The 16,781-nt window shown below is 45.4% G+C and overlaps 1 protein-coding gene across 1 annotated transcript in view; it reads right to left on the minus strand.

Moving 5' to 3' along the window:
* FBXW4 (F-box and WD repeat domain containing 4) overlaps positions 1-16,105 on the minus strand; it is a 330,357-nt gene extending 314,252 nt beyond the window's left edge. The window contains exon 1 of the mRNA XM_082268344.1: positions 15,802-16,105. Within this exon, the coding sequence (XP_082124470.1) occupies positions 15,802-15,992 (191 nt within the window). The 5' untranslated portion in view covers positions 15,993-16,105. The remainder of the gene's footprint in view (positions 1-15,801) is intronic.
* Positions 16,106-16,781: the final 676 nt, after the last annotated feature.

The following is a 16,781-nucleotide window of genomic DNA, read 5'->3' on the forward strand; positions in this document are numbered from 1 at the left end:
CATGCACACGCTGGGGTGGGTTTTGTAGGGGCGGTGCAATGCGCTTTTAAAACGCATCACACGGTTTAGCTTTTTTAAATTTATTGAAATATCTAAAAATTTCAACTTTATGCCCCTGCAGTGAATTGAAGTGTGAAGCAGAGTTTCAGAACACACTGCACTGTGTAAAAAAATCCATCTTGTCTTATATTTTTCTAGTGCTCACCAATGCAGCACTTTGGTGTGTGAACTGCAACATTAGACATACATCAGATTTCCTTGTCTATGGATTGGGACTTGAACTGGCCAAGGCTCTCCAATACATATAGTGTGAATCATTTTTTTGCACCATGGCTGGACAAAACCACTGTGCTAAAATGGACGTGTTGCATTAGGGCAGCCCATACAATATGAATAGGCCCTGAACACAACTGCACAATTTTTTTTTTTTTTTACAACACAGCCCTGCAATGCACAAAACATTAATCTCTGCCCATTGTAGTACACTATATAATACAGATGCATTGGTTTTATTGTTAGTGAATAGGCCCAAGCAGGTAGAAATCTTTTTGAGAATGACAGGTTGGAGAGATATCTGCCTATGATTGAACAAGTTGCCTTAGCTCTGGGAACCAGTGTGATTCCTGCCTGATGTTGACAGTGGCATGAGTATTTCACAACAAATTAGAAAATCTCCCTGTGTGATAACGAGCACCTCCAACCCCCTGAGAAGCTTCTCATCACCCCCTACGGGTTCAGAAATGGCCCGTTAAATACAAGTGATGTGTTAAATTGGAGCATCAGTAGTAATTATGGGGCTATCTATGGCCACCCTTGGTGTTTAGTTTACCTGTGGTTTATTTAAATATAGGAATTTTATTTATTTTCAGAAGAATGAGCTTTGTATTCTTTTACAACAGTATTATATACAGTACATTTCACAAAGACAACACCAAAGAGTATTATTTACCAACATATAAACTCATATGAAAAAAAAGTCCAAAGCAGTTGTAAATGTAAAACAAACATTTTAGTTTTTTTCACAGTGATGCATTCTCTACATTAAATGGCTATAAAGGTTCAATGTTTTTTACCTTCATGCATTCAATGCATGAAGATAAAAAACCGTTGGCATGTAGCATCCTACCTAAATCTTACCTGAGTGCCCAATCTTCCACCAGCGCTGTGCATGGGAGCCTCGGCTCTCCCTGGTCTCCCCCTCCTCATTGGCTGGGACAGCAACGGGAGCCATTGGCTCCTGCTACTGTCAATCACAGCCAGTGAGCCAAATTGAAGAGAGTGGACACACGGAGCAGAGGCCTGGGATCGAACCTGCTTCAGTGTCCCCATAGCAAGCTACTTGCGATGTGGGCACTTGGCTGGAAGGAGGGGCCAGGAGCGCCTGCTGGGGACGTGAGAAGAGGAGGATCGGGGCTGCTCTGTGCAAAACCATTGCACAGAGCAGGTAAGTATAACATGTTTGTTAGTTTAAAAAAACTGCCTTTAACCACTTGCCGACCGCCCCATGCAGATCTATGTGATTATGTGCAAGCGGTCTCGGTGGCGCACGCGCACCGCCGGAGCCTCACTCCCACGATCTTCAGGGAAACTGACAGGAGAGCCGCTTGCTTTGTTTACATAGGCAGACAGGCACAGGGAGATCATGTGTCTCAGCTAACCTGAAACACCAATCTCTGTGAGCCTTTCACAGAGCCCTCCTCCCCCACAGTTAGTAAGCACAATTTGGCTCACACTTAACCCCGTGATCACCCCCAGTATTAACCCCTTCCCTGCACACAGTGCAGCTCAGGATTAAGCCTCCACGAGTGTCCCCATAGCAAGCAGCTTGCAATGGGGGCATTCAGAGAAAAAGAGGAGCCAAGAGTACCAGCGGGGGGTCCCCAGAAGAGGAGGTTCGGGGTCGTTCTGTGTAAAAGCATTGCACAGAGCAGGTAAGCATAACAAGTTTATTATTTTAGAAAAAAAAAAAAAAAAATGAAATCTTTACAATCACTTTAATATGCAACAGCCCTTTTTAAATGATTCTCAAATCACTAAAATAACCCAAAGTTTTCTTTTACATACAGTATTGGAATCATTTGGTATTATGGATAACAACTACACGTTTAGATGATCTAAGACGTCATTCTTAGCAAGCACACATCATCCAATTATTTTTAGTGCAGAATATTGTTACTGTGTACATTTGTATTATAACAATGTTATTATGGCTGCAAAAAAATTCAAGATAATTGTTAGGAAAAAGATTTACTTCACCCGCTCTTTCAGAGACGCCATCAACATACATATCGTGACCTTGTGACCTCCTTGTCAAAACAATGACGCATTATAACGGGTGTCACAAACTGTTTTCTATACACTAATCCCACCCTAGGTCGCTATCACTTGTTGAAAGAAGTTTTTTAATAGTTTATTGAACTCAGCTCTACTGGCAGACATTAATAATCTCACTATAAATAGATTCTGCAAATCTAACTGGAAACACAAATAAAAAAATAAAAGTCAGAATAGTAAAACCACACTATGTAAGACAATTACAAATCTACCTAAACTTAGGCCATTTCTTTACTCTGAGTATGTGCTCTAAAGTTTCTTTTATAATGCACGCTTTTATCATTTTCTTTTTATTGGTCTCTGATGTGCATATCAAAACATTTTTAAATATACATAGGCTGCCATATCTGCCAATATAGATCACGTGACTTTTAATCGCTTAAAAGCATGGGATGTAAAAAAACTGAAAAGAGACACACAAATAGGGTTGTTTTACTAAAAAGAAGAAATAAAGTTTGTTCACCAAGCAAAGTAAATGTTAGTAAATAAGGTTAACCTGTGTTTTCTTTAAATACCTAATTTTGGCCTCTTTCACACGGGCGTTCCGTATGTCCGTATATCACCCCATTCGCTTGCGGGTGATATACGGACATAATGCATGTCAATGGGATTGCGGATGTCAGTGGATGACCATCCGCTGACATCCGATTTGCGTTCTTTCAGTTCTGTTCCGTTTTTTGGAACGGAACAGAACCCCATTTTTCTTCCGTTTAAAAAACGGAAAGGACGCAAAATCGGATGTCAGCGGTGTCATCCGCTGACATCCGCAATCCCCATAGACTTATATTATGTCCGTATATCATCCGCAAACGGATGGGATGATATGCGGACATACGGACCGGATGACACAAGCGTCATCCGTGTCCGTAAAAAAAAAAAAAAAAAGTGCCGGAGCGGATCGCAATACGGTCCGCTCCGTGTGAAAGAGGCCTTAAAGTGTTGCTAAATCCAGGAGCCTGCATTCACTATATCTGGTCTCCCACAGTACACAGAACATAGAAATGCAATTATTTTGGTAAATATAAACTGCTAAATACCTTGTTCCATCAGCAGTAAGGCCCGTTCACACCTGAGCGTATTTCAGCTCGTAAAACGCTCATCTCTGAAGTCTCAAAACGCCCAACAAGCAAAATCCTATTCATTTCAATGGCCCCTGTTCACATATGAGTGTTTTGTCTCCTGAAACTCAAAGTACATGAGATTCTTTTTTTTTTCAGATTACAAGCGTTTTTGATACATGTCTATGCCTGCCTCCAAACATATGCAAAAAACGCCTGAAAAAAGCCAGAAAAAACACCTGAAAAAAGCCCAAAGAAATGCCTGAAAACTATACGCTCAGGTGTGAATGGAGCCTTAGACCAATCTTGTAACTTTTATCATTGTCTGGTTAAAGCTTGTAGGAGGAGTTTTCATTCTGCTGGACCCCTGACCCTCTGTCTGGATAACACTGATTGGCCCTGTGCTGATAGCATGCACTCTCCCAAGAAAAAAAAAAAAAAAAAAACAACAACTCTCCAGCAATACACACCAAACTGAGCATGTGCAGCTTGTCCCCTAGCTTCTGTTCTATCAGGAGATGGACAGTGGAAGAAGGGGAGGATCAAAGAAGACAGGATCACACAGACTTTTTACACAATGCAGAGGATTAACCCCTTAGGTTCCACAGTGAGTATAACAAACATGCTTTACTGCATATACAGACTGATTTTACTGTTGTGGGTTTAATAACACTTTAAGGGCTCATGGACACGGGCACACAATACCCTGCTTTAAGATTCATCATTTATATAGCTCTGAACGCAGCAGTGTTGTAATCTATGGGCCCATGCACACTGGCTCATACTGGTCCACAGGGGTTAGCTGCATAAAACTAAAATGGAAAGACTTGTAGAATTTGGGGACCTGCGTATGGAGCGTATTTTACACTGCATTCATGTTTATGCTAACATTTCCATATGTACAGCACAAATGTATCCTATTACCTGTTGTTGCTGCTCAGGGCCACCAAGGAAATATCTACAATGTGTGATCATTGGCACTGTGCTGCGGATATCACTCTACTGATGTTTACAGTCCTGAATGGCCACCTGCATCCTAGCAACCAAGGACGCTAGGTGGCAGGATTTGCATGCATCCATTACTAACAACCATATGTACCCAGGTAAACGTCAACACAAGTCACCACATTAACACAACACACTAACAACAACACACTAAGTCGCCTGACAAATCGCCCCTGAGCCTTAATGTGTACAATGTACGGAAATTATATTACATCGGCTCTTGCTGCTCCATGTATAAAGCTGTTTTTGCTACTAAATAATAAAGTATAAGTAAAGCCAAAACTTTTCATTCTTGTGTTGGTTAGAATATGGTCAGGACCACTGTCAGGTATATACTGCTGTCTGTGTTGGTGCTGGGGAGATTCAACCTCACTATTGGTCAATGTGACCACAATCTCCGCTAAAGAAAGTAATAGAAATGTCTAATGCCCCATACACACGTGCAGATTATCTGCAGACTTACCAAAACCATATAATTTGAGGTCAAACCTAAACACTTTCAATTTGTATGCAATCCGGCAGGCCCTTGCACTACATAGAAAAGGTAAGTCTGCAGACAAAAGTCTGCAGATAATCTGCACGTGTGTACGGGGCATTAGAGAGAATATCTCTTCATCTCCTGGATCCCATAAATATTGGCATAAGAAGTTTATCAAGTGTACCTGTTGCCATGCCCTATATCAGGGGTGTCAATCATTGTGGACCACATCAGCATTATGGTTGCCCTTGAAGGACTAGTTGTATATGTAAGATCCTAAAGGGGCAATAAACACCAGGAGTGCATTATGTGCGGAGTTCAGCGGTGCTGTATGTACAGAGTGCAGTTTCAGGGGTGCCCTATGCACAAAGTTCAGGGATGCATGATGTACAGAGTGCAGAGCTCAGGGGTGCTCTGTGTACAGAGTGCAGGGTATAGGAGTGTGCTATGCACAGTGTGCAGGGTTTAGCTCTCTTTCACAGGCTGTCCACACTTCACTTACACCCCTCCTTGGCTCTCACCTCTGCACTACTTTCCCCCATCCCCCACCTCTGCACACATCTCCCTCAACAGCCTTCATTATCCTGCCCCCACCCCACCCTAAAGCTTCCTCGCATCTCATCTAACCGCCCTGGGCTCTAGTACCTCCTGGCAGTGTAGGCAGCCCCACCTCTCTCTCACTTGCAGGCAGATCATTGATCGGCATCTATGCACCCAGGCACAGATGGGGATCACAGTGCAGCTTACCACATGATCCCCCATCCCACACTCTACCTGCATGTGCATCTTCCTTGTCCCTGCTGTGAGTGCAGGGCAGAGAGGGATCTGTGAGAACTGCTGAGAGAAAAGCTGTCCTTTTAAACACATGTCTGTGTTTACAAGTAACAGTGGTGAGATTGCAGGGGAGGACGAGAGCCAGAGGTGGTGGAACTCTGTTCCACCACATTCCAGCTGAAAAAAAGCCCTGGGTGCAGGAGACTCATGAAATGGCCTGGCGGGCCTTGTGTTTGACACATGTGCTCTAAATGGATAAAGTAAAGGTTTACTTCAATGTAGAATTGCCCTCCAGCAATTTATATATATATATATATATATATATATATATATATACTGTAATAACATACCACCCACCTCCGCCTATTGCCACTATGGTATCTACTATTTCAGTGGTCCTTCCTCCTGCTCCAGTTTGGCCTTTGCAACAAGCCAAAGGGTTTTGCTATTGCAAAAAATGGCCACTCCCATCACCATCTTCACCTTGGCAGTTGGCATACAGCACAGAAAGAGTTCCATGATGCTCTATGGTCCGGCACTGTCCTCAGCTTAGTGCATGTGCCAGACTGTAATGTGATTAAATAGCACTGAACTAGAAACAACACTGAACCAACACCAGCAAAGTGACCTTTGGTAGGAGAACTCCCTGCTACCAATAAGTACACTGTGATATTTAGCTTACTGCTGCAAAGGCTGGGACGGGTGGTGGAGTCGTCCATTTTTTTATTATTTTTAAAAAACAGTGCAGTTTTAAAAATTACTTTCATCAAAAATTACTATTTACTGGAGCAGGAGGATGGTTTATTTAGACAGACGTTTCAGGTTTACTTCTCAGGGGTTTAGGAAATGGGATCACTACACCTGAGTTTCCATCTCCTTTTACCCACCATGCATTGCCTCTGCAGGTAGGGGGCCCTCTCCTTATAGGATCTATTTTTGTGAATCCCTCCAAGACCATAATGTCCTGTAGATTTGTGATGGGGAGCAAAAAGGATGTACTGTATTGTATGATGTATGTATCTGTTCAGTTATATCCAACTCATGGTGATTCTATGGGCCAGCTCCCTGGGCACTGTGTGAAAGTCATTTCCATTGAGCTTTTATGGCACGTTTTTTACAAGGTAGGTCGCTAGGTCATTTCTCAATCCTTGGGCTAAATAAAAATGGCAACCTCCTCAATTTATAACTAGCTTTTTCAGTAAGGTGCACATGGAAGGGCTTTGCAACAAACCGAATAAACATTTTCCCTGCGTTAATCTATTGCGGATCGGCGCAGGTCAATGGACGTGGCATGAAGGAGCTCTAAAGTTTACATGAAAGCAATTTTATTTTTATTTTGGATAGAGTAGAGAGGGGCTGAATTCTTTTTCTGTAGGCCCTCTGGGAGGATTTACTCTCTTTAACCTATCCTGTGATCATTGTCACCAACACAGAAAGTGAGCGGGAACCAAAATGTTTTGGTGTCATCAGAGAAAAAAGTGAGGGAAATTCCTCCATTCCTCCTCAACTGCAGATGGGAAATCCATTCACTTTTAAAGTGTAACAAAAATTGAATGTGTTGCAGCTCATCAGTCCTTAGATGTGGTGGCTGCATTATTTCTCTTTCTTCTCTTATCTTTTTATTTTCACATAGTGATCCTGCCCATAATAGATATCCTTCCTAGGGTGGCTACATTCACTTCACCGTATGTATGGAGGAAGGCCGGGTTTTCACCCTAGTGTGTTCTCTTGATTTGGACTACAAACATGATTTAGTCTCCTCTCTGTTCCTCTGTAGTTTATAGATTATAGCTTGTATAGCTTGTATAGACTATAATGTTGCTTTTGTTTTCAGTTTAGTTCAAAGGAAGTGTCAAGGCCACCAGAACCACCACATCTAAAGACAGGTAAGTTGCAAATATTTTTTTGTTTTTGGGTTTAGATTACCTCTAAAAGCATATTCCACTTTTATGACCATATTTTATGTTACACCCATATTTAGGGTATAACATGAAACATGGACACATTCCCCAACCCCTCACCCACAAACCATGCCCCCTACTTACCTGAATTGTGGTGTGCTTCTTCCCGGAGCGTCCTGTTTTCTTTTGAATTTAGTATTGCGGTGTGTGGCTCCACCTGCACAGCTGCATCATCCATTCACAAGTATCTGTGAACAGAAAGACTACAACTCCCATCTCCCACCGCTGCCATGGGATTCCTAGACCTCAATGGAGAAGAAGTGTGGTGACATCTCTTCACTTAATTGTTTTCTTCCTCTAGTCCTGTAATAGAAAGTCCATACCTCCGAACAGAGGTTGGGGAAATAGTCTGCAGGGACCTGTGCATTGCTCTGCAGGCATCAATGCAAAATACACTATATTGCCAAAAGTATTGGGACACCTGACTTTACACACACATGTTTAATGGCATCCCAGTCTTAGTACATAGGGTTCAACTCTTATGGGAAGGCTGTCCACAAGGTTTAGGAGTGTGTCTATGGGAATGTTTGACCAGGCTTAGCGGTCCACAGGGACAGCTTCCTGGCAGGATAGCTCAGGCAGGTTCAGATTAGTATCCAAACACACCTGAGCTCATCCCTACTTGTAGGTATACTATTACAGCATGAGAAGAACATCTAAGGCAAGTGGGAAAAAAATAATTAATTGGGAGGGTAAAGCTTCTTTTTAAACCGGTTGCCGACCGCCGCAAGTACATATACTGCGGCGGTGAGCCCCGGCCAGGCAAAGTGATGTATGGGTACGTCACTAGCCTGTAAGCCAATAGGGGGTGAGCACGCGCCCCCGGAGGCGCGCTCCCACCCCGGCTCGTTCACGGACACCTCCGTGCGTGTGACCGGCGGAGTCGATGTCCGCCGGTCACTCGCGATCGTCCGCTGTGAAGGGAGAAAGGCAGGCGACTAATGTAAACAAAGCCGCCTGTCATTCTTCCCTGTGTAAAAGCACTGATCTAACGGTCCTGCTACATAGGACCATTGATCTGTGCTGTTACATGTAAAGCCACATCCCTGCACAGTTAGAAACACGCCCCTAGGGACACACTTAACCCCTCCTTCCCCAATAAAGTTAACCCCTTCCCTGCCAGTGTCATTTTTACAGTAACAGTGCATATGTATAGCACTGATTACTGTAGTAATGTCACTGGTAACCCCAAAAGTGTCAAAAATGTCAGTCAAGGGTCCGATCTGTCCGCCGCAATGTCGCAGTCCCGCAAAAAAATAAAAAAAATTAAAATCGCAGATCGCCGCCATTACTCGTTAAAAAAAACAAAAACAACAAAAATGACAAAAATCTTTCCCTTAGTTAGTAAACGCAATAACTTTTGCGCAAACCGATCAAAATACGCTTATTGTGATTTTTTTACCAAACATAGGTAGCAGAAAACAAATTAGCCAAAAATGTTAAAACATTTAGATTTTTACATTTTTTGGGGGGAATTTCATATAAAAAAAATGTGAAAAATATTGTTATTTTTGCAAAATTGTCGCTCTTTTTTGTTTATAGCGCATGATCAAAAAATCGCACAGGTGATCAAATACCACCAAAAGAAAGCTCTGTTTGTGGGGAAAAAAAGGATGTCAAATGCACCCACATTGATAAAATTAAAAATGTACATTTATTATACACTATATTACCAAAAGTACAAAAAAAAGTCAAATGCATTTGCCCTTCCAGTGCTCCTTGCTGTTAAGACCAGTTATAAGTGGGGGAAGTGACCATTTTTTGCACCTCTACTTAGGTCTCTTTCACACGGGGCGTTCTATACTGTATAATTGAGTAAGGCTGCATTTACCTGCATGGGGATGCACAGGTATTCCATGCAGGCAGTCCAATTGACCTCTACAGGGGTGCAGCTGCTGTGTCCCAATATGACACCTGTGTGGATGCATGTCCCTGAAGTCACACTGTCTGCATTTAGGCCTCTGCACCACCTGTGTCGCAGCTGTGTCTCAACAGACATCAACTGGACTACCTGCATGAAAACGTACCGAACACCCATGCATCCCCGTGTGGGTAACCCCAGCCCTACATGGGCATACAGTATAGTATGACCGTGGAATGAGGCCTTACAGGCCCAGAGGATTCAACGCTATCTTCCTCTCGCACTCCAAGTCCTGTCCCCGCCCCATCATCTTCATTGTCTCCATCATAGGGAACAAGCTCCCCCCTCCTTCATGACACGGCACCAGACCTCTGTGCATGTGCCAGATTCACATCTCCAGGACAGAAACTGAAAGGAAATCTCCCAATTGGGACAACAAAAATAAAATTCCTGAAAGGGTTCATACCTTTTCTACTCAATCTAAAACTACAATGAAACGTTTTGGCTGCACATACTCTTCAGACCCCTGGTGTCCAAGCCGTAGCCTGAGGGCCACATGTGGCTCTTTGGCACTTTTTGTAAAGCCCTCTGAGCCCTTGCAGACACTAATCTCTGTTTCCCTATTTATCTATATTAAAGTAATGTGCTGCCAATGACTGTCTCCTGAAGCATGTCCCTGGTCTCCAACTTCTATAGCATGTTCACAGCCTCTGACAGTCTCCTGTATAAAGTTTGCAGTCTCTGACCATCTCTTGTATAATGCCTGCAATCCTCTGACCATCTCTTGTATCATGCCTGCAGTCTCTGACCATCAATTGTATCATGCCTGCAGTCTCTAACCATCTCTTGTATCATGCCTGCAGTCTCTGACCATCTCTTGTATCATGCCTGCAGTCTCTGACCATCTCTTGTATCATGCCTGCAGTCTCTGACCATCACTTGTATCATGCTTGCAGTCTCTGACCATCAATTGTATCATGCCTGCAGTCTCTGACCATCAATTGTATCATGCCTGCAGTCTCTGACCATCAATTGTATCATGCCTGCAGTCTCTAACCATCTCTTGTATCATGCCTGCAGTCTCTGACCATCTCTTGTATCATGCCTGCAGTCTCTGACCATCTCTTGTATCATGCCTGCAGTCTCTGACCATCAATTGTATCATGCCTGCAGTCTCTAACCATCTCTTGTATCATGCCTGCAGTCTCTGACCATCTCTTGTATCATGCCTGCAGTCTCTGACCATCTCTTGTATCATGCCTGCAGTCTCTGACCATCTCTTGTATCATGCCTGCAGTCTCTGACCATCTCTTGTATCATGCTTGCAGTCTCTGACCATCTCTTGTATCATGCCTGCAGTCCTCTGACCATCTCTTGTATCATGCTTGCAGTCTCTGACCATCACTTGTATCATGCTTGCAGTCTCTGACCATCAATTGTATCATGCCTGCAGTCTCTGACCATCAATTGTATCATGCCTGCAGTCTCTAACCATCTCTTGTATCATGCCTGCAGTCTCTGACCATCTCTTGTATCATGCCTGCAGTCTCTGACCATCTCTTGTATCATGCCTGCAGTCTCTGACCATCAATTGTATCATGCCTGCAGTCTCTAACCATCTCTTGTATCATGCCTGCAGTCTCTGACCATCTCTTGTATCATGCCTGCAGTCTCTGACCATCTCTTGTATCATGCCTGCAGTCTCTGACCATCTCTTGTATCATGCTTGCAGTCTCTGACCATCTCTTGTATCATGCCTGCAGTCCTCTGACCATCTCTTGTATCATGCTTGCAGTCTCTGACCATCACTTGTATCATGCTTGCAGTCTCTGACCATCAATTGTATCATGCCTGCAGTCTCTGACCATCAATTGTATCATGCCTGCAGTCTCTAACCATCTCTTGTATCATGCCTGCAGTCTCTGACCATCTCTTGTATCATGCCTGCAGTCTCTGACCATCTCTTGTATCATGCCTGCAGTCTCTGACCATCAATTGTATCATGCCTGCAGTCTCTAACCATCTCTTGTATCATGCCTGCAGTCTCTGACCATCTCTTGTATCATGCCTGCAGTCTCTGACCATCTCTTGTATCATGCCTGCAGTCTCTGACCATCTCTTGTATCATGCTTGCAGTCTCTGACCATCTCTTGTATCATGCCTGCAGTCCTCTGACCATCTCTTGTATCATGCTTGCAGTCTCTGACCATCACTTGTATCATGCTTGCAGTCTCTGACCATCAATTGTATCATGCCTGCAGTCTCTGACCATCAATTGTATCATGCCTGCAGTCTCTGACCATCTCTTGTTTCATGCCTGCAGTCTCTAACCATCTCTTGTTTCATGCCTGCAGTCTCTGACCATCTCTTGTATCATGCCTGCAGTCTCTGACCATCTCTTGTATCATGCCTGCAGTCTCTGACCATCTCTTGTATCATGTCCGAAATCTCTGACCATCAATTGTATCATGCCTGCAGTCTCTGACCATCTCTTGTATCATGCCTGCAGTCTCTAACCATCTCTTGTATCATGCCTGCGGTCTCTGACCATCAATTGTATCATGTCCGTAGTCTCTGACCATCTCTTGTATCATGCCTGCAGTCTCTGACCATCTCTTGTATCATGCCCGCAGTCTCTGACCATCTCTTGTATCATGTCCGTAGTCTCTGACCATCTCTTGTATCATGCCTGCAGTCTCTGACCATCTCTTGTATCATGCCTGCAGTCTCTGACCATCTCTTGTATCATGTCCGCAGTCTCTGACCATCAATTGTATCATGCCTGCAGTCTCTGACCATCTCTTGTATCATGCCTGCAGTCTCTAACCATCTCTTGTATCATGCCTGCGGTCTCTGACCATCAATTGTATCAGGTCTGCAGTCTCTGACCATCAATTGTATCATGTCTGCAGTCTCTGACCATCTCTTGTATCATGCCTGCAGTCTCTGACCATCTCTTGTATCATGCCTGCAGTCTCTGACCATCTCTTGTATCATGCCTGGAAGGGAAAGGCACAAGAAATCTAATGCTCTCTGCTGGGTAATCTCAAGTAATTTTATTAAAGTAGGGCTCTACCAAAGAAGTCACCGCTGAACGCGCCGAGGTAATGCTTATAGGGGGTGGAGCCTGTTTGCTGAAACGTCACATCCTCTCTGGATCATATGCGGAAATGTTTCCTACATGCATCGAGTGCTTTCTTTGTAAGTGTATTTACTTTAATAAAATTACTTGAGATTACCCAGCGGCATGGGCGCCCGCAGAACTTTTTTCAGGGGGGGGGGCATCATTTTAAGGTCACCCATGCTCCGCCCCTTTTCAACAATGTCATGAAGGGGAGGGGCTTAGCCATTATACTTATTGTAAGTATATTCCCTTAAAGCATGTTGTACAGCACAGTGCTTTGCTGTGTAATTTGGCCCCTTCTATCACCTAAAATACCTGGCTGATCCTGCCTGGCTATGTCCTCCCCTCTGTAAACTGACCATGGTATACCATGGCTGCTGAGCCCTGACACCGCTGTCAGTTTATGTGCCTCCATCATCCGCAGCCCTTCTGTCCTCCTCTGTCCTCTCTCCCCCCCTCCCTCCCTGCCTGTCTGCTCCTGTGTCAGTGCCCGCTCCCCCTCCCCTCCCCTCCTGCTGCTGTAGTTTCATTTAAAGTTTCATATCCTGTCTACAGTCTGTTTAATAATCCTGTGTGCCCCTGTCTCTGTTTTTTATAAAAATAAGCCATTCTTTACAAGTATAGAGTGACACTCGCCGCTCACGTGACCCGCCACCTCTCTCCTCCTCTCCTCTTCCCCTCCTCCTCCCCTCCCAACTGACATCAGTGAGGAATCCTTGGCACCTCCCGCTGCAGGCAGCTGTCAGGCGGAGAGAGGAGAGAGCCGACGGGTCACGTGAGCGGTGCTCGGCCCTCTGAAAACTGGTAAAGAACGGCTTATTTTTTTAAAACACAGACACAGACATACAGGCACACATGATTTTTAAACAGAACAGACTGGATGGTATAAAGTGGCTTAACAACCACTTAAAAGGGGAAGTTGAGATTCCAGGGGGGGGCATTTGCTTCCCCCTTGCCCCTACCTGCGGATGCCCATGCCCAGCGGAGAGCATTCGATTTCTTGTGCCTTTCCCTTCCATGCCAGGGATCTTTCCTTGTAGGTGAGTGGAACCTGGTCTTGGAAGACCCTCCGATGTCCTGAATGTGATCCCTCCAACCATCTCTTAACCCCTGATGGGTATAGCTGCATCTGACCCTGGGTGACTCTTGGGTCAGAAAATAAGGTGAGAGGCTATATTGTTTGGTGGTGGTAAACCAAAGCACATTCACGGAGGTGCAGATTTGGACACTTGTGTGATTATTGGGACTTTATTATCACTACTCACATGGTTTTAAATTACATTATTTGATACATTATATCTGATATTTTGAACACATTTTGGACTTTTTCCATTTGATATTTTGAGTACCTTTGGTTATTTATTACACATTTATGATCAGGCGCAGCACTTTTTTGGTTTTATATTATCTCTTGTATCATATGCCTGCAGTCTCCGACCATCTCTTGTATTATGTCCGCAGTCTCTGACCATCTCTTGTATCATGTCCGCAGTCTCTGACCATCTCCTGTATCATGTCCGCAGTCTCTGACCATCTCTTGTATCATGTCTGCAGTCTCTGACCATCTCTTGTATCATGTCTGCAGTCTCTGATCATCTCTTTTATCATGTCTGCAGTCTCTGACCAGCTCTTGTATCATGTCTGCAGTCTCTGACCAGCTCTTGTATCATGTCTGCAGTCTCTGACCATCTCTTTTATCATGTCTGCAGTCTCTGACCATCTCCTGTATCATGTCTGCAGTCTCTGACCATCTCTTTTATCATGTCTGCAGTCTCTGACCCTCTCTTGTATCATGTCTGCAGTCTCTGACCATCTCCTGTATCATGTCTGCAGTCTCTGACCATCTCCTGTATCATGTCCGCAATCTCTGACCCTCTCTTGTATCATGCCCGCAGTCTCTGACCCTCTCTTGTATCATGCCCGCAGTCTCTGACCCTCTCTTGTATCATGCCCGCAGTCACTGACCATCTCCTGTATCATGTCTGCAGTCTCTGACCATCTACTGTATCATGTCTGCAGTCTCTGACCATCTCCTGTATCATGTCTGCAGTCTCTGACCATCTCCTGTATCATGTCCGCAGTCTCTGACCATCTCCTGTATCATGTCCGCAATCTCTGACCCTCTCTTGCATCATGCCTGCAGTCTCTGACCATCTCTTGTATCATGTCTGCAGTCTCTGACCATCTCTTGTATCATGTCTGCAGTCTCTGACCATCTCTTGTATCATGTCTGCAGTCTCTGACAATCTCTTGTATCATGTCTGCAGTCTCTGACCATCTCTTGTATCATGTCTGCAATCTCTGATCATCTCCTGTATCATGTCTGCAGTCTCTGACCCTCTCCTGTATCATGTCTGCAGTCTCTGACCCTCTCCTGTATCATGTCTGCAGTCTCTGACCCTCTCCTGTATCATGTCTGCAGTCTCTGACCATCTCCTGTATCATGTCTGCAGTCTCTGACCCTCTCTTGTATCATGTCTGCAGTCTCTGACCATCTCTTGTATCATGTCTGCAGTCTCTGACAATCTCTTGTATCATGTCTGCAGTCTCTGACCATCTCTTGTATCATGTCTGCAGTCTCTGGCAATCTCTTGTATCATGTCTGCAGTCTCTGACCATCTCTTGTATCATGTCTGCAATCTCTGATCATCTCCTGTATCATGTCTGCAGTCTCTCACCCTCTCTTGTATCATGTCTGCAGTCTCTGACAATCTCTTGTATAATATCTGCAGTCTCTAACCCTCTCCTGTATCATGTCTGCAGTCTCTGACCATCTCTTGTATCATGTCTGCAGTCTGCCTCTATCCTGGTGTGGCCCTTTGGTGATGGGTTTGGGGGGCACACTTGAGCCCCTCCGTATCACTATTTGATCCGCACTCCTTTATACTGGAAGTATTTCTTCCAGTATTGGTGTTTCTGTGTCTTCATTACACGCAGTGAGCCGGTCACACACTCTGTGATGTAAATAAATAATAATAATAGACAAGGCCTGAGCAGCCATCTGCTGACATTTTATGTAGCTCCACAGCACTGCCTGGGGCACGCCGAGAAGACCCTCCTTCCAGAATAGCCCGCTTACGGTCCTTTCTTACGTAAACCCCGTAGAACGCGACTACAGCGCCGCCTTAGCGACAACGCAAGTGACGTAAATGTGTCGGCGGCGGCCGCGGTGGAGTAGGCCGGAGCCTGTGCGGAGAGTGACTCACATGTCTGCGCCGTGCTGTAGAAAGCCGGTATTCAGGCATCGCCGGGCTATCTCCCTCCATACCGAATCCCTGCCGGTGAAGTGACGGAGCTTCCTGCACACCTGCCCGAGCCGCCCCAGGGACTGGCGGTCCAGGTAGGAGAGGATGAGCAGGAGGACCTCCTCGGGTAGCACGAGGACGGGGGGAGCCATGGGCGGCTCTGCAGGTGAGGTGAGCTCTGCGCTGCCCGCTCTCCCATCACTACTATCCGGCTCTATGATAAGAGAGGAGCCTGGGGAGCCATGGCAGGCCCGAGTCACGTGACACTATGTGCGCACAGGAGACACCTACTGACACTTCCAGGGACAGGAGACACCGACCCACACTTCCAGGGACACCTACTGACACTTCCAGGGACAGGAGACACCTACTGACACTTCCAGGGACAGGAGACACCTACTGACACTTCCAGGGACAGGAGACACCTACTGACACTTCCAGGGACAGGAGACACCTACTGACACTTCCAGGGACAGGAGACACCTACTGACACTTCCAGGGACTGGAGACACCGACCCACACTTCCAGGGACAGGAGACACCTACTGACACTTCCAGGGACAGGAGACACCTACTGACACTTCCAGGGACAGGAGACACCTACTGACACTTCCAGGGACAGGAGACACCTACTGACACTTCCAGGGACAGGAGACACCTACTGACACTTCCAGGGACAGGAGACACCGACCCACACTTCCAGGGACAGGAGACACCTACTGACACTTCCAGGGACAGGAGACACCGACCCACACTTCCAGGGACAGGAGACACCTACTGACACTTCCAGGGACAGGAGACACCGACCCACACTTCCAGGGACACCTACTGACACTTCCAGGGACCTGGGGCACCTGCTGACACTTCCAGGGACCTGGGGCACCTGCTGACACTTCCAGGGACCTGGGGCACCTGCTGACACTTCCAGGGACCTGGGGCACC

Source organism: Pelophylax lessonae, assembly GCF_965119305.1.
Source record: "Pelophylax lessonae genome assembly, chromosome: 9".
NCBI lineage: Eukaryota > Metazoa > Chordata > Amphibia > Anura > Ranidae > Pelophylax > Pelophylax lessonae.